We start from the raw sequence: 23,907 nt of genomic DNA, 5'->3' as shown, positions 1-23,907 counted from the left end.
GGGATTGCGGCTCTCTTTCGTGATTCCTCTGATTTACGTCTCCATGGTGTGGCAAAATATGTTTCTACCTTTTCTTCACTGCTTGCAGAAGCGCTGGCCTAGAGGCTCTACTCCATGCTCAAGATCTTTCTGTCACCTCTATCATCATTGCTTTAGATTCTAAAGATCTAATCAATGCCCTTTCACACATCTCATCATTTCCATTGGTTTCTAGCCCCCATCATCTCTGATATCCATCCGTTCTCTTGGCTGCTTCTTTTAGCAACCTTAGTTGGTCCTGGACTGGCAGAAAGGCCAATACCGTAGCAGATCACATAGCTGCCTTGGCATACAGAAGGGTGTGCCCGCCCATGTGGGTTTTGCAACCGCCTTCTTCCTCGCAATATATTTTTCTCTCTGATATAGCTCCGGCTACACCTTGTTTTTTTTTTTCCCTTCCCCTAGTTTGTTTCGCTATCTTTTGCTCTAGTATCCTTTAGTTGCCATTAGGGGTGCGTTCGGTTCCGAGCCTAAACCGAAGACCGAACCGAAAATAGAATCGGTGTGGTTTGGTGCGGTTTTTGTATTTTCAGAAGTTGGCACCGAAAACCGAACCGAACCGAACGGCCCAGTTCGGTTTTTTTTTTTTTTTTTTTTTTAACAGATTTTTACCAAATATAAATATACTTCTTTGGACTTTGGTATTGTGACTCGAGAAGTTTTTGTTTCTTCAAACCTGTAATAATAATCTATCACAATGTGTTTACAAGTTTACTAATGCATGCTTTGTACTTCAATAGACAATAATCTATAATTCTCCCAAATAATCTAATAGTCCATCAAGTATTCAAGTTCTAGCATCAAGTCATCAACATATGAAATGGTCAAAAAATATAGAGTCCAAAGTTTATAACAGTCCATCATTACATCAACACTAAGTCACTAACCTCACAAATTAATATAATGTGTAAGTTCACTAAATGATTAAACATCACAAAAAGAATGAACCAACATCTACATATGAAGGAGAGCAATGACATGATCTCAAGCTCGGAAAGATGAAGCCTTCGACTTTGGAGGTAACATTCCGCTCCGACTACTCCCCACTGCAGCTCCACATGGCATCTTAAGCATCTCTACATTAATATAAGAGAATAATAAAAAAAACAACATTAGAAAAGAAATACATACAATCATATATAACATAAATATTACAACTTCATTAACCCAAAAAACTTTTAACTAAGAAAATAGAAACTATTACCTCTTTCTGCTTCTTCACACAACTCCATCTCTTCAACAGTAGGCATATGATGTAGATACACATTTTCACTCCTAAGCCAATTTTGTGTGCATATCAAAGCCTCCACCATTCTAGGACTTAGGGAGCTATGGTATGGATCAATAATCCTCCCACTCGTGCTAAAGGAAGATTCCGAAGCTATGGTTGACACCGGAATAGCTAGAACATCCTTTGCAATGCGGGCCAATATAGGATATTAGCAAACTCCATTCACCCTCCACCAATTCAACAAGTCAAAGCCTTCACCATCTCCTTCAATAGGATCTCTAAGATATCTATCCACATCGTTGTTTACGATCTCGGCTTTCTTTGCTCTTCTCCTTTGCTCATTCTCTTTCAATCTCTTTTCTAACTCCGTTAGACCCTTAGTTGAACTAGATTGAGCCTCACTTGATACTTGAGAACCACCAACCTCACTAACACCACTTTCCCTTCCCTCTTCCTTATACACCTTGTAAAGGTCATACAAAAGATCCTTCACACTCTTTGTGTTAGCTTCCACCTTTTCATCCATATCCCCATAATCAAGAATCTCAAAATAGTCAACAACTTTCTCAAGTTTATGACGTGGATCAAGAACAATAGCAATGAATAGATAATGATTCAACTTATCAAAGCTACCCCAATACTTGAGAAACTTGTCTTGCATGGGTGATGCAATCTCAGACAAACATGGATTCTTTTGTTCTTGCAAGAGACCATAAATAGAGAGTATATCACCAAAAGTACTATGAACGGTAGGAGAATTAGAACAACATACCTTCAAAGTGATTTCATAAAATGGTCTCAAGAAATCAACAAATTGCTCCCCATATTGCCAATCAACACTTGCCGGTGGCCCTTCTTTTGGCTTTTCACCCTTGGCACCTTCAAGTCATGCACAAAAATTACCCGCATCTTCTTCCACCATTCTATCAAAAGCTTTTTCGAAGGTCAAAGCTCGTTCCAACATCAAGAATGTGGAATTCCACCTAGTAGGGACATCCAAAATCACAAGCCCTTTGCACTCTAGTTTCACCATTTCAACACATCCCTTAAAAAGATCAAGCCTTTGTGGGGAGGATCTAACATACCTCACCGCATTGCGAATGGCACCAATGAATATCTTCATCACACTCAACCCATCATTGACAATCAAGTTAAGAATATGGGCGACACACCTCATTTGCAAATTCTTCCCTCCATGCAAAAGTGCATTAGGGACACCCCAATCACCTATCCTCTTACTCAACTCCTTCAATGCAACATCATTTGACGAAGCATTATCAACGGTGACTGTAAGAATCTTGTCTATACCCCATTCCAACAAACAATCCTCTAATAGCTTAGCTATAGCCTCTCCCTTATGACTTGGAATCACACAAAAATTCAAAATTCTCTTATGCAACACCCAATTATCATCAATAAAATGAGCAGTGAGGACCATATAATTAATGTTTTGAATAGAAGTCCAAGTATCGATTGTAAGAGACAACCTATATCTACTCAATTGATCCATCAATTTTTTCTTTTCCCCCAAATAAAGCTTAAGGACATCTTTTGCTATTGTCTTACGGGAAGGAATTCTCCAATAAGGAAGAGCTCTACCCATAAAAGGCCTAAACCCCTCTCCCTCCACATGAGAAAATGGTAGCTCATCTAATATAACGTACTCCACACATAACATAGATAGCTCTTCTTGAGTGCATTCTACAGTACACAACACAACTCAGTAGTTAGTTTTTTAAAAGAGAAAATCTTTTGCCTTTTAGCTTTCATCATCTCAATATTAGGGGGATACTTTGAACACTTGTCCATATGATTATTAAGGGAGGTTGTACCATTCTTCCTAGGATCGGCATAGTAATCTTTTCCACAATAATTACATTTACCCTTAATTCTACCATCCACCACATCCCTCTCAAAATGATTCCAAATATCTGACCTTTCTTTCCGTTTCAACGCCTCAAGGATGCTTTCCACACTTCCATCATCTTGAAGCTCGATTGCTTCACTTCCTTGAGTTCCTTGAACTTCCGGAGTTGCAGTAGAAATTCCTTCATGGGGAGGTATTGGTGTTGTAGATTCACCAACAATAGCGTTGATCTGCAAAACAGAACAGAAACTGCAATAAGAAACAAAAAACAAAAACTGCAATAACAAAAAAAAAAAAACAGAAACTGCAAACATAAACAAAATACAGAATAAGAGACAAAAAACAGAAACTGCAGTTTTTAAGCACAAAACTCATACTGCAAACAAAAACAAAATACAGGAAATTGGAATAATCAACAAAAAACATAAACTGCAGGTATGGATCAATAATGAATCATTACAACTAGTGAATATACAATTTACTGCACTATGAATCATTACAACTAGTGAATATACAATTTACTGCACAGTGAATATATCTCAACTAGTGAATATACAATTTAAAAGTAAATATCATTACAACTAGTGAATATACATATCATGAAGATAATATCACTGCACTATCATTACAAGCTAGCTTTTCCCTGCATGGTTTGTTACTTTTTTGTTTATGTTTTGTTTGATCAAGGATGGTTTGTCACTTATTTTTTAGGTTACAGTAATTCATGAGGCTTACTGTTTTGAAATTATCAGTAGTTCTACAACATCTCTCTAATGAACAAACAAATTACAGATTATCCACAATTCCACATCAACAAACAGATTACAGATTATCCACAATTCCACATCAACAAACAGATTACCTATTGTTAAACCACCTCCTTAACTAATATTCAGTTCTCAATAGTCAACTACAAATATTCAGTCCACAATTCCTTTAAGTTTTTCATTTTCACGTCTTTTTCTTTTAACATCAACAAACAGATTACAGATTATCCACAATTCCACATCAACAAACTAGGGTACAATTATCCACATCAACAAATAGATTACAGATTTTAAACAAAAAAATGCTACCTGAGATGATGAAGATGATTTAATCTTCGGGGCTGAGGCAGAACTTGTACCACATGACTTATATTTCTCCATTTGCCTCTTCATTTTCAGCAATCTCAAGTCTAGAACTACTCGGCCAAAACAAATGCAGAATACCTGAAACCCATATCCCAAATTTGTCAAAGGTATAAGCATAATGACTTGCATGTTGAAAGTTTGAGATTCTTGACAGGGAGAATGCAATTAGCTTAATCAACTTGAAACAAACCACCTGAAACCAAGCTTAATCAATTAGCTTAACAGAGAGCAAGCTTCGGTTATCAAAGAGGTGTACCTGAAACCAAGCTTCGGTTCCGGCGAAGGTGTGAGGGAGACGACGACCAGCAAAACGTGATGAGGTTATCGCCGGGCTCCGATCCACAGAGACGTCAAAAAGCCCAGATCGATGGGGTTTTGCTGAAGAGGAAAAGCAATCAAAGACTGAAGTGAAATTAACGCACAACAAAGAAGGGAATTACCAATATGCTTACCGGAGAGAGCTTCGACTTCCGGCGAAGTATCGAGGGAGACGAGACCACCGACTGGGGACTGAGGTCAGAGAGAGAGGGAGAGGCCGAGACTGGGGACTGAGGTCGAAGCGTGATCTGTCTCAGAGAGAGAGGGAGAGGTCGAGAGTCGAGACTCGGGGTCGGGGCTGAGGTCGAATCGCGATCGGGAGTTCGGGACGAGTCTGAGACTGAGAGAGAGAGAGAGAGGAGTCGATACTATCGAGAGAGAGGCGGAATGACTTAGGGAGATTTTTAGGTTTTTAGGGTTTCCGATTCAACATATACAAACGACGTCGTTTCTGGGGGAAGTTCGGTTTTTCGGTTCGGTTTCGGCCGGCCCGAAACTGAAAACCGAATCGACCAGATTCGGTGCAGTGCGGTTTTTTGCTATTCGGTGCGGTTTTTTTCGGCTTCGGTTCGGGTATCGGTGCGGTTTTTTTCGGTTTTCGGTTTCGCGAGCCCACCCCTAGTTGCCATGATTGAACTTATTTTCCAAAAAAAAAAAAAAAAAAAAAACCATAGTTATCACTTTTGAATCTTCCTAAGGTCTAGGACTAGCTGTTTTTATCAATTATATATAACCGTACTAAATTCTAGGAAAACTTAGCTCCTCAATACCAAAAAGTTCAATAGACCATATTTCGGCTCAGCTTACCTAAGGAGAGTGATAATGTGATATATTGGTATGGTGAATCTATGTTTTTTAGGGCACTACTGCAGACTTGCGGTAAATCAAATCCGAAAAGCTTGGTAACCAAATTGTATATTTTAAGAATAAGCATTCCGTTTGGGATTGCTTCGCTTTTAAAAAAAATCATCTTTTGTTTAAAATTTTAGATTTTATTGTGTTAAGTAAATAAATAAAAAAGATTTTATTGTGTTAAGTAAATAAATAAAAAGCAGCTTTAATTGAAAGTTATATGTCACTGGCAGCATATTTTAAAAGCAGCCCAGAGGTTGGTTTTAGAAGCTGCTGTGGATCAAAACACGCTCTAAAGTTGTTTTATGTATTGACAACGCTTTTAAAAAAAATCAGCTTTTGTTTAAAATTTTAGATTTTATTGTGTTAAGTAAATAAATAAAAAGCAGCTTTAATTGAAAGTTATATGTCACTGACAGCATATTTTAAAAGCAGCCCAGAGGTTGTTTTTAGAAGCTGCTGTAGATCAAAACACGCTCTGAAGTTGTTTTATGTATTGACAACACTTTTAAAAATATTATTTACCAAACACGAAACTGTTTTAATTCACAACTGATTATTCTCACAACACAGTAGCAACAGTTTTTTTTTTTTTTTTAAAGTCACAAGCAATCCTAAATAGCTACTTGCAATTGATCTTTGAATAAAAATTCTTTAATTATCTTCACTCTTCTTCTACATGTGGTTCAAAACGGAGTTCATTGAAGCTATTATTCAAATATTGGTGGTTGCTAGCGCTAGTAGAATAATAGGTTCTTCGACAGCCGCTGCCATTTTTTTAGAATAAAGGCCGCGTTTGTTTCATCGGATATAGAGGTTGGATAGGAAAATTTAAATATAATCTGGGAACTAATCATGTTTGGAAGCTGAGATAATTTGCTGCCAGATTTTTCAAATCTTATCAAGTATGGATAACCAATCCTGTTAGAAAGGTAATATATAATTTATCCAACCAAAAAGCCTCCAATTCTGCATCTCTAGCATCAACCACGATAAACTGAACCTCGGCTTCGAATTCTTCTTCTTCTTCTTCTCTAGTAGCTCTCCACCGATTTCTCCAATCTCCGATGCATTCCACCGCCGTTACGCAACTTATTTCGATCATCGGAATCATCTAATTTGTGTAGCTGATGAGTTTGGATTCACCACTCAACGTGAATCGTTACTCTAGATCCAATTCCGTCGAAGCTTCATATTGATCTATTTGATGGGTCGTGCCAGCTGGATAGATCTTCAAGTTCTCAGACTTGAAGTGGAATGGAGATGGGCGGCGATGAACGAAAGCGATGGTTAGGCACCGGCGAGCTGTGGAGGCCAAGTGTGATGGCGGGCATGTTCTCTAAGAATAGAGAGAGAGAGAGAGAGAGAGAGAGAGAGAGAGAGAGTTGTATGGGTCTGGGTTGTTGACCGACGATAACAGTGGCGACTAGGACTGCCGGCAGTGATGTCTGTGGCCGATCTCTATCTAATTTTAATTTTTTTAAATTTTATCACTATCCAGTCCAGTTTGTTATCCAATTTTGCAGCAAACAACTGATACGATTAGGATTGGTTATCTTAACCTATTGAAATCCAATCATATTTAGACATGTTAACCAATCCAATCTTGTCATATGTACCAAACGCGGCCAAAAAGTGTTGGTCACAAAATTGCTCTCTCCAGATTTCACATATTCCATTATCAATTTTTACCCAAATCGATACCAGAATCCAAAAGGGCAACATGGGAAGGTCATTAGGATTTGATATTCCTTTTTTTTCTTTTTTCTTTCAATTGAAGTAGGGCTCCATCTTAATCGTTAAGAACCTTGAAATAAAATATCTACAATTCAGATTGGATATTGTGTGAACACTAGACTGCATTCAACCTATATCAGAGAATATTTTTGAATTTTTTTTAATACCGCAATATGATTAGATACATTGATAAGGCTACGGTAGACTTTTTAAATTAAAAACGTATGTTTGATAGAAGATAAAGAATACTCTTCAACACCGACGATGCTATCAATTGAGAAAAAGATGATATCTATTGAGCTCGATTCAATAACTTAATAACTTAAGAGTCTTACAGTACACATCCGTTGAGTTGTTTGTCGAACAAGTACAGGAAAATGTTTATTTTTTCTTCATTCGTGTCTATGTTGGTCATTTTATATGAATTGATAAAGCTAAGTATATTACTTGAAAAACGACAGAGGTCCGAAAATTCATAAGAACTAAAAAATGGTCAACTGGATCCCTAAGTATTGCCACTACTGAAGTTCTCTCCCTTGGGGAAGTTTCGACATCATGCTATAATCATCATGGCCCTCGGTTTTTTTCTTCAGTTACGGTTGTGTCACTGATGCACGAATTATGGATGCTGATAGTCAGCGTAGAAGAAAGAGAGAGATAAGAGAGACATCAGTGAAGAGAGTGGTTGGGACAAAAGTTTCGCTGCAGAGATAGAGAAAGATTGGTACAAAACTTTCGCATAATTGGTGGTGTAATGGTTGAGTTTTATTAGTTTGGATTTTGAGTGATAAAAGGATGAACCGGTTTGGGTTTGTCTTGGACGATATCCGATTTGTCCATTTTATGGGTTTGGTTTTGATTTTGTCTTCTGTTTCCCGTGGTTTTGAACTCATTGAGGTTTTTTTTTTTTTTTTTTTTGTGCGTTGGAGTGTGAGGTATGAGTAATTGATTGGACTGGTTTGAGGTGAGTTGCTTGCTAATTTCAGTTTTATTTCTGGTAATACAGGATTCTCTGTGTTGGAATTTTGTTTTTTGTTTTTTTTTTTGTTTTTGTATCAAGATGCTGTTACCATTTAATTTGTTCGGGTAGTAAACTCAGATTAGATTAAATTGATCTGCCTATATGAGCATCGTTATCATAGCATTGTAGTATGGCTCCTATATTTTCTGGTAATAAGTGGAAGAAGGATAAATATGCAAGTGGAAGAAGGAAAACTGAGTCCAGGACCTCAGGATGTGGCCAAGTTCATGCTTCATGTAGGGGAGTGGTCTGATTTTTATCTATTATAATCGAATAAATTTTTATAAGTCGCCTTTTGAGCTAGAGCTGTTTGCTTGATAACTGTTATTTCATTTTCTTTAAACCCTTTTTCAGTAGTTAAATAGTTTTGAAGTATGCACAACCCAAGTGAATTATGATGATGTTATAGTCTGGCATTATCATGTAAGGAAGAGGCCAACCACTTAATGAGCATATACATTTGATTATTAAGAAAATATACGCTCCTGATTTTGGACCTTTTCTTTATACCAGATGTCTTCCATTTCCTTCTATCTTTTTTGGCAGTGTGACTCTGGCTCAGGTTTTTGACTGTGTGTGTGTGGCACGTGTATGTCTTGGAAACCATCCAGCCACAAACGTGAGCCTATCCCAAATCGAGACGGAAGCCTATTAGTAAGTGGTCGTGTGATGTATCATAAGTGAATAGGAAACAGAGAGAAGTAAGACAATATGTGGAATCTGTGCTAACAGGTGGACCACTGATGATTGCGGGACAATATGTAGCACTGCAAAAATGGAAGTCTGATTTCGATTCGACGAACCATCGTGTTACCCATCTAGCTGTCTGGGTGCGGATTGCTGGCCTGGATATCCGTTATTTCAAGCTTGATTCTCTTACTCAGATTGGTAATCTCCTTGGTGAGACTGTAAAAGTGGACCTGCATACTGCTGCTCAAGCAAGAGGTAAGTATGCGCGAATTTGTGTTGAATTGGATTTAGCGAAACCTTTGCGAGCTGAGTTACAGGTGAAGAACACTTGGTATAGAATAGAGTATGAATGTATGCCCACTTTCTGTTATAATTGTGGTATTGTTGGGCACACAAAAGCAAACTGTCCAGAAAGCAAAGAGAAGGATAGTGCCACTGTTATATCTACCAAAAATGCTACTGATGAGAATGTTGTGTCCATGGAAACAACAGCTTCTATCTCCAATTCTCAGGTGGATTAGAGTATTACAGAAATGGTAAAAGGTGTAGATGGTACCAATGTGGTAGGCCTTGGGCCATGGAATGATGTGAGCTATAAGAAAAAGAAGAATAATATGAAGAATGAGTCCTCTGGAAGTAGGAAGGTTGACAATCAAGGGTCTTAGTTCCAAGTGCTTGCAAATGACATTGAAGGATCATCTGTCCCTTCAGCCGGACTAGTGGCACCGACAAGCAGCCTTGCCATTCCAAAGACATGGAAACCAGTCTAAGGGAAAACTAGTTTGAAGAAAAGCTCTGTTGAGATTGAGCAAAGTAATCGGCCAACGTTGAATGTGAAACTATCAGTCAACTCCAGAGGAAAAAATAAAAGCAAAACTGCTACAGATGAACAAGCTGCTCAGGTTACCTTTCCCCCTATTACTGAGAGAGCAACAAGTGATGCTGATCCAAGTCAGGTTAAGGGTAGAGTTTTGAAGAAGCCTACCCGACAGAGGAAAGCCCTAAAAGATGTAACAAATGGAATTGCTGTTAGACCCTTTGTTATTCAACCACAAGTTGCTTCACAGACTCTTAACTCATCTGCTTTTTCTCCCTCAAAGGCCCTTGACCCAAATGATATTGTGAGTACTCAATTGGGGAAGAATGAGAAGGTTTTCATGGTTGGTACAACGCCATTGGTGTGTGCTAGCTCATCTGGGGTAAGTAAAGATATTATTACTACAGATGGTAATTCTAAGGCAGATATGGTAGGTGTAGTTTCTTCTTCCATGGAGGAAACTATAACTACACATGGATAGGGTTATGCCCTTGGCTCTCTTTCTCTTAAAACTTTGTTATCATGTCGAGTATCTTATATTGGAATGTAAGAGGTGCTGCAGACTCCAAACTGCCTGATATTATTCAGGATTTGAGAAGAATATATAGATTTAATGTCTTGGCGATTTCTGAGCCTCGAATTAGTGGAGACAAAGCTACAAAGGTTGCAAAATCTTTGGGCTTTTCGTCTTTTTCTATTGAGGATGCTAATGGATTCTCTGGTGGTCTTTGGCTTTTATGGGATGAAAGCCATGTGAAACTTGATGTGGTGGATAGTAATTTTCAGTCTATTACCTCTCTTGTCACTGAATCTTCGGATAAGCAATGGTTCTTCACTGCTGTTTATGCGAGTCCTGATCCTGTTTTACGTGAAGAGTTATGGTCCTATTTGGATAATTTTAACTCCCATTGTACTATCTCTTGGCTTATTGCTGGTGATTTTAATGAGTTAATTTCAAATGCGGATAAACAAGGGGGACGAGCTGTACTTGGTGGGGGTAGCTTTGCAAATTGGGTTGACAGAAACTTCATGATTGATATGGGCTACATTGGTGCTGATTTTACTTGGAAGGCTATCAGAAATGGGGAAGAGATTTTGGAGAGATTGGATAGAGGCCTTTGTAATATTTCGTGGAGACACGAGTTCCCAGATGCGTTTGTTCAGCATGTTGCAAGACTTAAATTTGATCATTGTCCTATTTTTCTCAGTTTGAGTAGAGCTCAAACCCCTTCTCTAACTCTCAAACCTTTCCGTTTTTGAGGCAATGTGGCTGAATCATTCGGGGTTTGGAGACTTTGCAAAGCAAAATTGGTCTATGGAGGAAGTTTCTATCTCCTACAAAATGGTCTTGTTTACTGATGCAGTTAAGAAATGGAATGTGGAAGTCTTTGGGAATATCTTTAGAAAAAAAAGAAGATTGATTGCTCGTCTTGCAGGTATTCAAAAGGTCCTCTGCCAAAGAAAGCCTCCTTTTCTTGTGAATTTGGAGAAGGAATTGACTAAAGAATATCATGAGATTTTGTCTAGTGAAGAGATTTTCTGGAAACAAAAATCGAGAAATACATGGCTGAGAGAAGGGGATAAGAACACCAAATTCTTTCATCTGTCCACCATTATTCGTAGAAGAAGAAACAGAATTGAAGGGCTTGAAGATGAGTATGGCACTTGGAGGACTGATAGAGATGATCTGTATTCTATTGCTGTGAGCTATTTCAAGGGATTATTCAGAGAAAAGAATACTTTAGGAGTAAGTGAAGCTATTCCTAATTTGTTCCCAAGAATTGATCCAAACGATCTTGGTGACCTCAGTCGTGATGTTTCTCAATTAGAAATAAAGAGTAGTATGTTCTCCACTGGTGGGCTCAAAGCTCCAGGCCCAGATGGAATTCCTGCAAAGTTCTTCCAGGCTCATTGGGCAACTTGCAAAGATGACATTATTAAGATGGTTAAAGAGTGCTTTGACAAATGTGAGCTCCCTGAGAACCTGAATAACACTCTCATTGATTTAATTCCCAAAGTGGCAAGCCCTCTCTCCATGAAGCAGATGCGACCGATTAGTCTTTGCAACACTTTGTATAAAGTGATCTCAGAGATCATTGTGCAAAGATTAAGGCCCATGATGAGTACTCTAATCTCTCCTAATCAGGTTAGTTTTATTCCTGGCCGAAATATTAATGATAATATTATTGTAGCTCAAGAGCTTTTGCATAAGTTTCGAAACTCCCGAGGGAACCTTGGGTTTATGGCTTGGAAGATTGATCTTGCTAAAGCTTATGACAAGCTACAGTGGCATTTTATTAAAAGTGTGCTATGGGAAGTGGGTATTCGGGGTAAATTATTACAGCTGATGATTCAATGTTTTACCTCTGTAAATTCCAGAGTCATAATTAATGGCGAAGCCACTGAAAATATCAGCCCAGAGAGTGGGCTAAGGCAGGGTGATCCTTTGTCCCCTTACCTGTTTGTCTTATGTATGGAGAACCTTTCGCATCTAATCAATTTTCAAGTTGAACAAGGTACTTGGAAAATGGTGAAAATCTCTAGAAATGGCCCTGTTGTCTCCCATCTTTTCTTCGCGGATGACTTGATCTTATTTGCAGAGGCTTCTCTTTCTCAAGCTGAGGTAATGCGTTCTTGTATTGATTGCTTCTGCTTAAATTCAGGCCAAGAAGTAAGTTTTGAGAAATCCTCCTTTTTCTGTTCTCCAAATACTGAGGAAGGTCTTGCTGCTCAATTATCAGACATTTGTGGTTCTCCTTTAACTGATAACTTAGGGAAGTACCTTGGAGTGCCCCTGTTACACTCAAGAGTTACCCCTGAGACTTATAAAGGCCTAGTGGAGAAGGTCCAACTCAGACTCACTTCTTGGAAAAGCCACACCCTTTCGATGGCTGGGAGATACACCCTAATCCAATCGGTTACAGCTGGACTACCAGTTTATACTATGCAATCAGTAAGACTTCCTATGTCCATTTGTAATACTCTTGATCGTTTGAACAGGAACTTTCTCTGGGGGCACACTGAAGAACAGAAAAAAATTCATCTTGTGAAGTGGGATACAGTCTGTAAACCTAAATGTTATGGTGGCTTGGGTTTGAAGAAGACATGTATGATGAATCAGGCTGTGTTAGCCAAAATAGGATGGAGGCTTTTGCAACAGGAACAAGGGTTGTGGGCCCAGGCTTTGAATAAAAAATACCTTAAAGATGATTGCATTTTGCGAAAGCTAACATCACCTTTTCCTTCTAGTTCTAGTACATGGAAAGGCATCCTCTATGGAGCTCAACTGCTCCCTCAGGGGTCTAAATGAAGGATTGGATCTGGGACGCAAATTTCCTTCTGGAATGATAATTGGACAGGGTTTGGCGTTTTGGCTGCTATAGCTTTGAAGCCTATTCCTCCCAATCTCGAAGGGCTAAGAGTGTGTGATGTTTACTGTGGTGGATGGGATTTACACCGGGTGCAAGAATTTTTATCTGAGGATGTGAAATTAAAAATTTTGAGTATGCATGCAGGAGGTATTCATAGTGGTGATGACACGATCATTTAGAGGTTATCTCAGAATGGTAACTTTTCTGTTAAAACTGCTTATCACTCTCTATTTTTGAATTTGGAACATCAACCATGGCCATGGAATTTTATTTGGAAGCTTCAAGTCCCTCATAAGGTGAAAACCTTCTTATGGACCCTTGTGCACGATAGATTGCTAACAAATGCCGGCAGAGTTCGTAGAGGTTTGGCTACTGATACCCGTTGTCCAAGATGCAGCTTCCCACTTGAATCCTTGAACCATCTCTTCAAAGACTGCAATATTTCTATGAGGATTTGGCCTGCCCTCCAATCTACAAGTGAGTTCTCCTCATCTTATGCTCTTCCTTTCAATGATTGGTTGCTTATCAATTTAAAGTCCTCTGTGAGAATGCAATACGAAGTTCCTTGGTGTTGCTATTTTGCTATGGGGCTTTGGTATATTTGGAAATGGAGGTGTAGCATCATCTTGGATCATACTTTTAAATTTCCAGTGTGGCCTAGCGTAATCATCCATCAATCTACCAGAGATTATTTTGAAGCAAATATGATTACACATGCTAAACCTCCTAGACTAATGGCTCAGCTATGTTGGCATTTTCCGCCTAAGGATTGGTTTAAGTTAAATGTTGATGGTAGTTTACACAAAAATACTGGGATTATTTGTGCTGGAGGAGCCCTTCGAAATGATAAGGGGGAATGGATGAATGGGTTTTCTATCAAATTGGGCATTGGTCAAGTTGTTGAGGCTGAACTTTGGGGGCTTCTTAAAGGAATGGAAATGGCTTGGCGGAATGAGTGTAGACAATTGAAAATTGAAATGGATTCACTTGTTGCGGTTAAGTTGGTTCTCTCTCCCATTGCTCATCTCCATCCTCTTTATAGTATTGTGGCAAGTTGTCAGGAACTCTTGAGTAGGGATTGGAATGCGTCCCTTACCCATGTTTACAGAGAATGTAATACAGTGGCTAATTTGTTAGCAAATATTGGGCATGGTTTTGAGCCTGGATGCAGATTCTTTAGCTCTCCTCCTACTAATGTTGTGCCTCTTCTGGAAGCTGATCTATTGGGTTTGTCTAAACCAAGATTAATTGTGTTTTAGGTTTTTCTGTCCTCTGCCTTCGGGCTTCCTTGTAATAAAAAAAAAAAAAAAAAACAGAGAGAAGTAAGACATTAATTTGAGGTGGAGTCTTTTCCCTGCAAAATGGCTGTGGATTTGTGGAGTTGGTGGTGGCGCCAGTCTCAAGCCAATGCGGCTGCGGGTTGGTGCAGTGGTGGCATTGTAAATGTGCCTGTAGCTGAAATGGGCCGTCATTTTATGCTTTGTTGAAGTTGGATCTGCATTTTGTGTGTCACAATTTCTGGGTTCGATGAGTTGAGAAAATTAGGGGTTTTAGGAATTTTGTGTTTCGTTGGGTTTATACATATAGTGATTAAAAGAAGCATGCTTTGATTCTTGCTCTTATACTGGAATTGACTACCGGAAAAATGGCCTGTTCTGGGCAAAGTAGAGCTTTATTCATTCTCCTTTCGATACCTTGCGATTTGCAACTTCACTTTTCCTTCTTTTTAGTTTTTTAATGAAATTTATATTTGTCTCCCAAATGCATTAGTTTGCTACTGTGGAAGAGTTTTCATTAAGGAAATGTTGGTGCTTAGAGAGATATATTTTAATGCCTGCATCCATGTATTAAAGTAGTCCTGCATCCATGTATTAAAGTACAACCAAAAGGCTTCAGGAAATGGAGTGCTTCCAGAAGTCTTTTTCTTCCAGCAAAGTAGATGGTTCATATGCTTTGCAGACATTTGTACGACATGAACAAACAGAAAACCTAGGTCATTCATGTAGTTACGGAAAGGAATCATAAAATAAATAAAGCATGGTGAAGATTAAAAATTAAATACTTCAAGGAATTCACAAAGTCCAAACGGAGAACACAAATTCGATATAAGGGCAATGATATAGGGCCTCAATGAGGCCTAAGATTTGTGGCCTCAATCCTAGGTGTCAAGCCATGTCACCTATACACCTCATTAATTTGTCAAATCATGTCATGTCATTCTTGAATAAAAAGACTATCTTATCCTTTCAAAATCTAATGGCTCTAAATTATTTTAGTTTTCTTCTAGAAAAAAATATATTATTTTATTTTTTTCTTTTTCTTTTTTTATTATATATATAATTCGTATAAAAAAATTTATATTTATATATTTTTGTGAATATATATATATGTTTTTTTTTTGAAATAGAAGTTGAATTCATTAGATCAACAGCAAATAGGCTGAAGTCTACCAAAACTTACATAAGAAATCCGGTAAAAACCGGAGTAACCTACCTAAGCTAAAGCAAACCTTTAAAGATCACTGGGTCGCTCACATTTAAGCGAGCCTATACAAGAATGAAAAAACCTCGCCTCCTACGGAAAGAAATCATTCAACTAGCCCTCACTTGCCAATCACGCAATTGTGGTACAAACAAGAGACTAGAAACGTCATAGAAGACTCATAGAAGTTAATCCAACCTCACACAGGCTCAAACCCTAATATATTAGGGCCCCAATTGTCTGGACCCGAGCCCAAGCCCAAGTCCAGTCTTGTCTTGCAGAAATAAATCTTGTTGCAGAAATAAAATCAAATAGGCCCATCAGCCCAAGATTGAGCCCAGGCCCCTGCCCTATCAGCCCAAGATTGATCCCAGGCCCAAAGACCCAGGCCCAACCCCAAGCAAACAGAGGAGGAGCCGCTCTACACCGCTGCTCCTTCGCTGGCATGTCCTCCGGCGGCCAACCCTTGGCCCACCACATCAGAAGTGCACCAACTCGCCGAACCCGCCGCCTTGCCTCGACTAGATCAACCGCTTCCTCACCACCAGCGACCTCGATCGAGCTTGACGCTGCCCCAAAGGCCGAAGCCTCCCTTGCAACGAATTCCGATCACCACCAACTGATGATCAACGCCGATCCAAACCCAGCGGCCGATCACCACCAACTGAATATATATATATGTTGTTGAATATATAACGGCTCTAAATTATTTTGACTTTCTTCTAAAAAAAATATTGTTTGGTTTTTTTTCCTTTCTTTCTTTTTCATTATTTTGGATTTTTTTTCATTATACATATTCAAAAAAAAGTATGGGTATATATATATATATACACACACACACACACACACCACATTAATTCTCCATCGAAAATATATATATATATATATATATATATATATATATATATATATATATATATATATATATCTACTACTATAAATGGAAGCCCTCTTTTGGTGTCAAAGGGTTTCACCAAATTTTGAAGTGTCTATAATACCCTTTTATAACATAATTATTAAATTAAGTCAATAAAATATAAATAGATAAAAGTGTAAACTGAAATTAAAAATAGCCAAACCACCACTATTATATATATATATATATATATATATATATATATATATATATATATATATATATATATATATATTCGTTTTAGTCGACCATTTTCTCCAAAAAATTTATATATTTTCGATGGAGAATTAATGTGGTGTGTGTATATATATATATATATATTAATATCGTAATTATAATCCATGAAATCTGGTAAATTGAAGTAATATTTAAATCTTTTAATAAATAAATTTAATAAAATTAATGGAAGATTAGTTACCTTACATTAACAAGTTAATTTGAAAAGTCAAAAATTAAATTGGATTCACAAAAATGGAAAGAAAATGTATTTAAATCGTAATTTTAACTCATAAAATCTGGTGATTGAAAACCTAGATATCTAAATTGATTGGGAAGTTGATATCTGAAAAGAAATTGCTTAATATGGAATACAATATATTGCACATGAGGAAATTAATTTTTGAAAGTATACTTGTTTTGTTGATCCCAAATTTTTCAATAGACAATAATGATTTTTAAATGTGAATGATAGCTTCTATTTTATAGAAAAAGTTCCCAGTGAACTCTACTTGTTCATTATTAGCTACTTAGTACTTTTTTTTTTTCGTATAAGACATGTTAGTACTTAGCTGACTTTCAATTTCAATGTGAATGATATATGGCTTCAATTTTAGTGTGAATATGTTATTAGGGAAAGATTCCCCGTTGAACTTTACTATTGGCTACTTAGTACTTACTTGTTCGTGCAATACACACTAGCTTATTTTAAGTTTCAATGGATGATGGCTTCTATTTTAGTGTGAATATGCCATTCGGGAAAGGTCTCCAGTAAACTTTACTGGCTCATTATTAGCTACTTAGTACTTATTGTTCGTGTAAGACATGCTAGCTAACTTTAAATATCAGTGTGGATGATGACTTCTATTTTAGTGTAATTATGTCATTAGGAAAAGGTCCCCAGTGAACTTTACTAGCTCATTATTGGCTACTTAGTACTTATTTGTTACTGTAAGACAATGTGGATAATGACTTCTATTTTAGTGTAATTATGCCATTAGGAAAAGATCCTCAGTAAACTTTACTAGCTCATCATTGGCTACTTAATACTTACTTGTTCGTGCAAGACATGTTATCTCTTTCAGTTTCAGTAGATGATGGCTTCTATTTAAGTGTGAATATGCCATTAGGTAAAGGTCTCCAGTGAACTCTACTAGCTCATCATTGGCTACTAAATACTTACTTGTTCGTGCAAGACATGTTAGTTCTTTCAGTTTCAGTAGATGATGGCTTCTAGGTAAAGGTCTCCAGTGAACTCTACTAGCTCATCATTGGCTACTCAGTACTTATTTGTTACTGTAAGACATGTTAGCTGACTTTAAATTTCAGTGTGGATGATGATTCTATTTCAGTGTAAATATGCCATTAGGGAAAAGTCCCCAGTAAACTTTACTGGCTCATTATTAGCTACTTATTACTTATTTGTTCGTGTAAGACATGTTAGCTGACTTTAATGTTAATGTGGATGATGACTTCTATTTTACACCTTCCTTAATTGCACTTTTTCTTTGATTATTGCTGTGTTATACACCTATTGTTCATTGAATTTCTACATAGTATTAATAACATTATGATTGTTTTTTCATGTAAAAATAAATGAACAGTTGTATTAATGAAGTCTCACTTGACCTTTAAGGAACACTTCCTAATGTTACGTTTGGATGAGACAATATTAAATTATCGAGAAATTTTGAAATGATGGAATCTAGAATTTTATCATTCGATCAATTTATTAATGATATTTTCTTACCTCTTCAATTACCAGATTTCATAGGTTTTAATTACGATTTCAATACATTTTCTTTCCATTTTTGTGGATCCAATTTAATTTTTGACTTTTCTAATTAACTTGTTTTTTTTTTTTAAATAAGGGCCAGTACGGCTGCCCTCAAGCCTTTACCATTAATGAAATCATAGAATACGCACTAATAGTCTAATTAACTTGTTAGTGTAAGGTAAACTAATAATCTTCCATTAATTTTATTAAATTCATTTATTAAAAGAGTTGAATATTACTTCAATTTACCAAATTTGATGGGTTATAATTAAGATATTAATATATTTTCTTTCCATTTTTGTGGAATCAATTTTTTTTTGTGTGTTAGAATTATGACATTAATATATATATATATATATATATATATATATATATATATATATATATATATATATTTATACTATATTAATTCTACATCGAATATATATATAAATTTTTCTGTACGAATTATATATATACATATATATATATATATATATATATATATAAATTTTTCTGTACGAATTATATATATACATATATATATATATATATATATTTATTTATTTATACACACAAACACATATTTATATATAATTTTTTTTGACGAATTATATATATATATATATATATATATATATATATATATATAATTATATATATAACAAAAAAAAAAAAAACCAAAATAATATATTTTTTTTTTAGATGAAAACCAAAATAATTTAGAGCCATTAGATTTTGGAAGGATAAGATTGTCTTTTTACTCAAGAATTACATGACATGATTTGACAAATAGATGATGTGTGTAGGTGACATGGCATGACACCTAGGATTGAGGCCACAAATCTTAGGCCTCTTTGAGGCCACAAATCATTTTTCTTCGATATAATTAGTTAACTATTTTTATGAGTTATAGTTTTTTTTTTTTTTTTAATTATAATAATAATAATAATTATTATTTTTTATCTTTTTAGAACGAAATCTGAAGCAATGACAATTGAAGAATCATTAAGATATTAATTTTAGGTGTGTGTCAGTGTGTGGATTAATATTGTTTACTTGCTGTATTGTTTTGTCTGAAATTCTATAGATGTTGGTCTGCGACTGCATCGATTTGGTTTTCATATCGATTAGTGATTAATTATATATGAAGAAATTGTGTTTGTTTGTTGGTCGATTGAATCGCGTTGGTGAATACTAGAGATGATATAGGAGATAATGAATGTTGTAGGATAGTAAAGGTGCTACCTTTGTGAAGGAAGGTGGTATCTTTGGCAAGCCCTGTTCTGGTTTTACTGATATAGGTAATATGCATTTCATTTGACATCTTGGGACTCATTGGCAGGGTCCATGAGGATCCAATTACGAGTTTTTTCTTCACGTATATATGGTTATCAGCATAGCCTAGAGGAGGTAAGTGATTCTCATTCTGAGTGAATAAGGCGGCATTACGGGGGTTGGAAGTCAACTAGGTGCTAAGCCAACATTTTGGGAGGGATTTTTGTTGTTATACATTGAGGTGAGTGGTCAGGCACTGGAAAGGAGTTGGAAAGAGGGAGTTTGCGGCTATCAAAGAAGTTAAATGGGATATTGGGAATCTGCAGATGAGATAATACTCAGATTTTGGTGGGGTAGTAGTTGGTTGTCATAGTGATCATTGTAGGAAGGGAAAGGTGGAGAGTTGTTGCATCACTCTACTTCGATGATTAGCTCTAGATAGCTAAAAAGAAATATAGAGGTCCAACTTCTCTTACAAACATACATTGTTTGTGTTTATGCTAGGCTGGTTTAAATATGGTTGTCCTTCTGTCCGTCTTTCATAAGCTTTCACTGCATTCATTCTTACATATGAATCTGAGATTTCAAATCAGCAATTTGCATATGCATTCAATCTTTCACTCTACTTTCATCTTAATATGATTATTCTGAGTTCCAAATGAGAGAGACATGACAGAACCAACTGAAGACACGTCAGAGGAGTTAATGTGAAATAGTTGGTTCTAACTACAAAGTACAAACATAGAACATTTTTCCTAAATCTAACCATTTTTTGCAATATGTACATACAAACCTACTTTCATATCTTATTTTTTGAAATATGTGCATATCTGGTTAGCATACCAAATTCTGGAATCTGTAAAGGATACTTTAGTTACTTATATATTTTGAACGTTTGTAATTGCTGTAGTTTGAAATATAACGTACCTGCAGCATCGCGCGGGGGTCAATGCCTAGTGTTTACTATTTTTTTGTTTGATGATTTGATTATATACCACTTGGTTTAGATAAACTTGTTTTCTTCCTACCTTCTGTTTTTTGCTTCTGCACTGAAAATTCTGCAGTGTTTTTGTCTCCACTGGTTTAGTAATAGCTTGGTTCTGGTACATGTGGTATCTTTTGCTTTGTTTTCATCCCCTTATTAGAAATGCATGTTGCCCCAGCCATTTATTCTCTCTGTAAATGACACATTTATTCATTTGAAGCCCTACACACACTGTGGTCCTCTTAATCTGTGTATCTGCTCAATATTGAAACTATTCAGGACTCCAATATGGTTTCTCTCAGGAATCATAAGTAAGCTGTGTTGGCGTGAGGGAAACATGGAAAAGTAAAAGTGGAAAAGTAAAAGGAAAAGTGGAAAAGTAAAAGTGGAAAAGTAAAAGGAAAAGTGGAAAAGTAAAAGTGACTTACCTGCCTAATTTCCGGATCTGTGTCTATTACCTTCACTATTAGAATAGTATACACCTTGTATATATTTACCTCTTCTGAGTAAGAGCTTGTAAGAGAGAAATATAGGAATTCAATCATCTTCTGTAAAACATCAATACAAATTATTCTCTCAATCTTGTTATCTTTGACTTGGTATCAGAGCAGAGATCCAATTTGGACTCTGTTTGTTCTGCCGTGTTTTTTTGTTTTTCGGGTTCTTTTGGTTAATGCAGTTTCGGATTCTTTAGTTTTTTCGGGTTCTTTTTTGGTTATCTTCACTCCAGCACACTACCATCACCGTGAGCCGTTCCCGTAGCAGCAGCAGCAGTTCGGTCCAGTCCTCTGCATCTTCCGTCCGAAACCCGCAGCAGCTGCTCCAGTCCGTCCAAAACCTGCAGCAGCAGCAGCAACCCCACGATCCGACATCATTTGCAGCAGCAGCAGCAGCTCCGTCCATCACGTCACTTGCAGCAGCAACCTCACGATCCCTTTCTACTGCAACAACCCACAAAGCCACTTGCAACTCACTAGCTCAAGCCTTTGAAAAGCTGCTGCATTATCTACTTTTTTAATTAAAGAAAAGCCCATCAGCTCATTTCTAATCCCATCTCCTTTTTTCATTAATATATACATCCCCACTTCTATCATTCCCACTATCTCACCGTGCATGACAGACAAGTTTTTAACCTTCTCAGTTTTTTAATCCTTTTATTTTCTTTAGAGAGCTTAATTAAAGCTTCTGTAAAAAAAAAATAAAAAAAAAATTTGCATATGGCTTGTAACTATTGCAAGGAAGTTGGTCATTTCAAGAATCAATGTTCTAAGTTGCAAAGATTTCATTCCAACAATTCTGGTTGGAGTGGAGGGAGCAATACTGGAGGGAGTAGAAGTCAGAGAGGCAAAGTTGCAGTCCAACAAGTACCAGAACCTGATTTCTACAGTGTTGAAGGGCAAGACCTCTCTAAGGATAATGTTTTCTTGACTAAGAAAACTCGAGGTAAAATTGGTATTGCTTTACATGTTTCTGACTTTACTGGTAGTGATACATGGATAATTGATTCTGGTGCGACTGATCATATGACCTACGACAAGTATTTCTTTGTGTCTATGTCATCTCCTTCTATATCTCATGTCTTTAATGCAAATGGTGCGTCTTTTCCGGTCCTAGGTATTGGGTCTATTCAGGTTACACCGTCCATTGTTTTGTATGATGTCCTTTATGTACCCTCGTTGTCTCATCATCTTTTATCTGTATCTCAACTGAATTCACAGAATAAGTGCTCTGTAACCTTTTATCCAATGTATGTTGTTTTTCAAAATCTGTGCAATCGGGTGATTATTGGCAAGGGAGACCTGAGGGGGAGACTGTTTCACTTGGATTACATGTACGCAGGACAAACACAAGTACCGGAACAGCCTTTGGCCCTGACATTGAGTTCTGATCGATTGAGTGAGGTATGGTTGTGGCACAGACGTTTGGGTCATCCATCTTTTGGGGTTATGAAAAAGTCTATGCCTTCGTTATTTTTGGGAATAAGTGATTCTAGCTTGCATTGTGAAACTTGTGCTTTGGCTAAGAGTCATAGGTCTAGTTATCCTTCGAGCTTTCATTCTAGTATCATACCTTTTGAGTTAATTCATTCAGACTTGTGGGGTCCTTCAAAACATTCTACCCTTTCTGGAATGCGATATTTTGTGTTATTTGTCGATGACTTTACCCGACTATCCTGGGTTGTCTTACTTAAGTCCAAAAATTCTGTTTTCTCTGCCTTTACAGCATTTCATAGTCTTATTCGTACTCAATATGATGCTAATGTTAAGGTCTTTCGTTCCGATAATGGAGGTGAGTTTGTTAATCATTCTTTTCATGAATATTTCCAACACCATGGCATAATCCATCAAACTTCTTGCCCACAGACACCTGAGCAAAATGGGGTGTCTGAACGGAAAAATCGTCACCTTCTGGATATGGCTCGGTCCCTTTTGCTTAGTGCTAACATGCCTAAGTACCTTTGGGGAGAGGCTGTTTTGTGTGCTTCTCATCTTATCAATCGCCTTCCATCTGCCCCTCTTCAAGGTCGTGTCCCACTTGAGGTCTTGTCTGACTACGTTTCTATCCCATCATCTAATACTCTTCCTGCTCGTGTCTTTGGTTATGTTGCCTATGTTCATCTGTATAAGAATCAAAGGTCAAAATTGGATGCTAGAGCCCTTAAGTGTGTCTTTGTTGGTTATGGCTCTCATCAGAAAGGTTACAAATGTTATCATCCTCAATCCCAGAAATTTTATGTCACCATGGATGTTACTTTCAGTGAAGATGCTTGTTATTTCTTGCCTCCTGTGACTCCTCCTCAGGGGGAGAGGTCTTATTATTATGAAGATTTGTTCAATGGGCAAGATGAGAGTCTGGCATCTGAATCCTTAAGGTTGGAGTGTTTAGGAACAGAGCTGGAAAAGGAGGATAGAAGCTCTACCGACCCATCGTCTGAGTTGGAAACGGAAAACAGGGGTTCGGCAGGAAAAGAAACCCCGGGCAATGTGTTACGGACTGGTCAATTGGGTCAATCTGACCGGTCGGTCGAGGAGGCCGTTTCAGACCCTGTTTCAGATGAGGTTCTGCAGTCTTCTGATGGTGTTTTGAATAATTCTTCTGTCTCTCCCTCTCCTTCAGCGGTCTCACCTGCTCAATCATCACCCGAGGTATGTCCTAATCCTTCCTTGTCTAATAGTCCTTCTGTGTCTGGTAGTGTTCC

The 23,907-nt window shown here is 37.1% G+C and overlaps 3 protein-coding genes across 3 annotated transcripts; 1 reads left to right on the top strand and 2 right to left on the bottom strand.

The window, feature by feature from the left end:
- Positions 1–941: 941 nt before the first annotated feature.
- LOC133723808 (zinc finger BED domain-containing protein RICESLEEPER 1-like) lies at positions 942–2,156 on the bottom strand. The gene is made up of 2 exons (XM_062150673.1): positions 1,244–2,156; positions 942–1,115 (listed from the first exon to the last, which is right to left on the bottom strand). The coding sequence occupies exon 1, from the start codon at positions 1,929–1,931 to the stop codon at positions 1,479–1,481; it is 453 nt and encodes a 150-aa protein (XP_062006657.1). The 5' UTR covers positions 1,932–2,156; the 3' UTR covers positions 942–1,115; positions 1,244–1,478.
- An 815-nt stretch (positions 2,157–2,971) lies between these two features.
- Positions 2,972–4,399, bottom strand: LOC133723059 (uncharacterized). Its single transcript, XM_062149892.1, has 2 exons — positions 4,214–4,399; positions 2,972–3,367 (listed from the first exon to the last, which is right to left on the bottom strand). The coding sequence occupies exons 1-2, from the start codon at positions 4,397–4,399 to the stop codon at positions 2,972–2,974; spliced, it is 582 nt and encodes a 193-aa protein (XP_062005876.1).
- Positions 4,400–10,227: 5,828 nt separating this feature from the next.
- LOC133723058 (uncharacterized) lies at positions 10,228–10,965 on the top strand. The gene has a single exon (XM_062149891.1). The coding sequence runs from the start codon at positions 10,228–10,230 to the stop codon at positions 10,963–10,965; it is 738 nt and encodes a 245-aa protein (XP_062005875.1).
- The last annotated feature ends 12,942 nt before the right edge of the window (positions 10,966–23,907 follow it).

The sequence above is a fragment of the Rosa rugosa genome, chromosome 7, assembly GCF_958449725.1.
Source record: "Rosa rugosa chromosome 7, drRosRugo1.1, whole genome shotgun sequence".
Lineage (NCBI taxonomy): Eukaryota > Viridiplantae > Streptophyta > Magnoliopsida > Rosales > Rosaceae > Rosa > Rosa rugosa.
Note: the sequence above shows the minus strand (reverse complement) of the source record. Positions and strands in the feature narration are given on the sequence as shown.

What these genes read in the sequence shown, in the direction of transcription:
- LOC133723808 (XM_062150673.1), bottom strand. Translation starts at nt 1,931, where the DNA reads ATGCAAGACAAGTTTCTCAAGTATTGGGGTAGCTTTGATAAGTTGAAT.
- LOC133723059 (XM_062149892.1), bottom strand. Translation starts at nt 4,399, where the DNA reads ATGCAAGTCATTATGCTTATACCTTTGACAAATTTGGGATATGGGTTT. An exon ending in AATCATCTTCATCATCTCAG is followed by an intron (nt 3,368 to 4,213) that starts GTAGCATTTTTT and finishes TCTGTTTTGCAG; the next exon opens with ATCAACGCTATTGTTGGTGA.
- LOC133723058 (XM_062149891.1), top strand. Translation starts at nt 10,228, where the DNA reads ATGTCGAGTATCTTATATTGGAATGTAAGAGGTGCTGCAGACTCCAAA.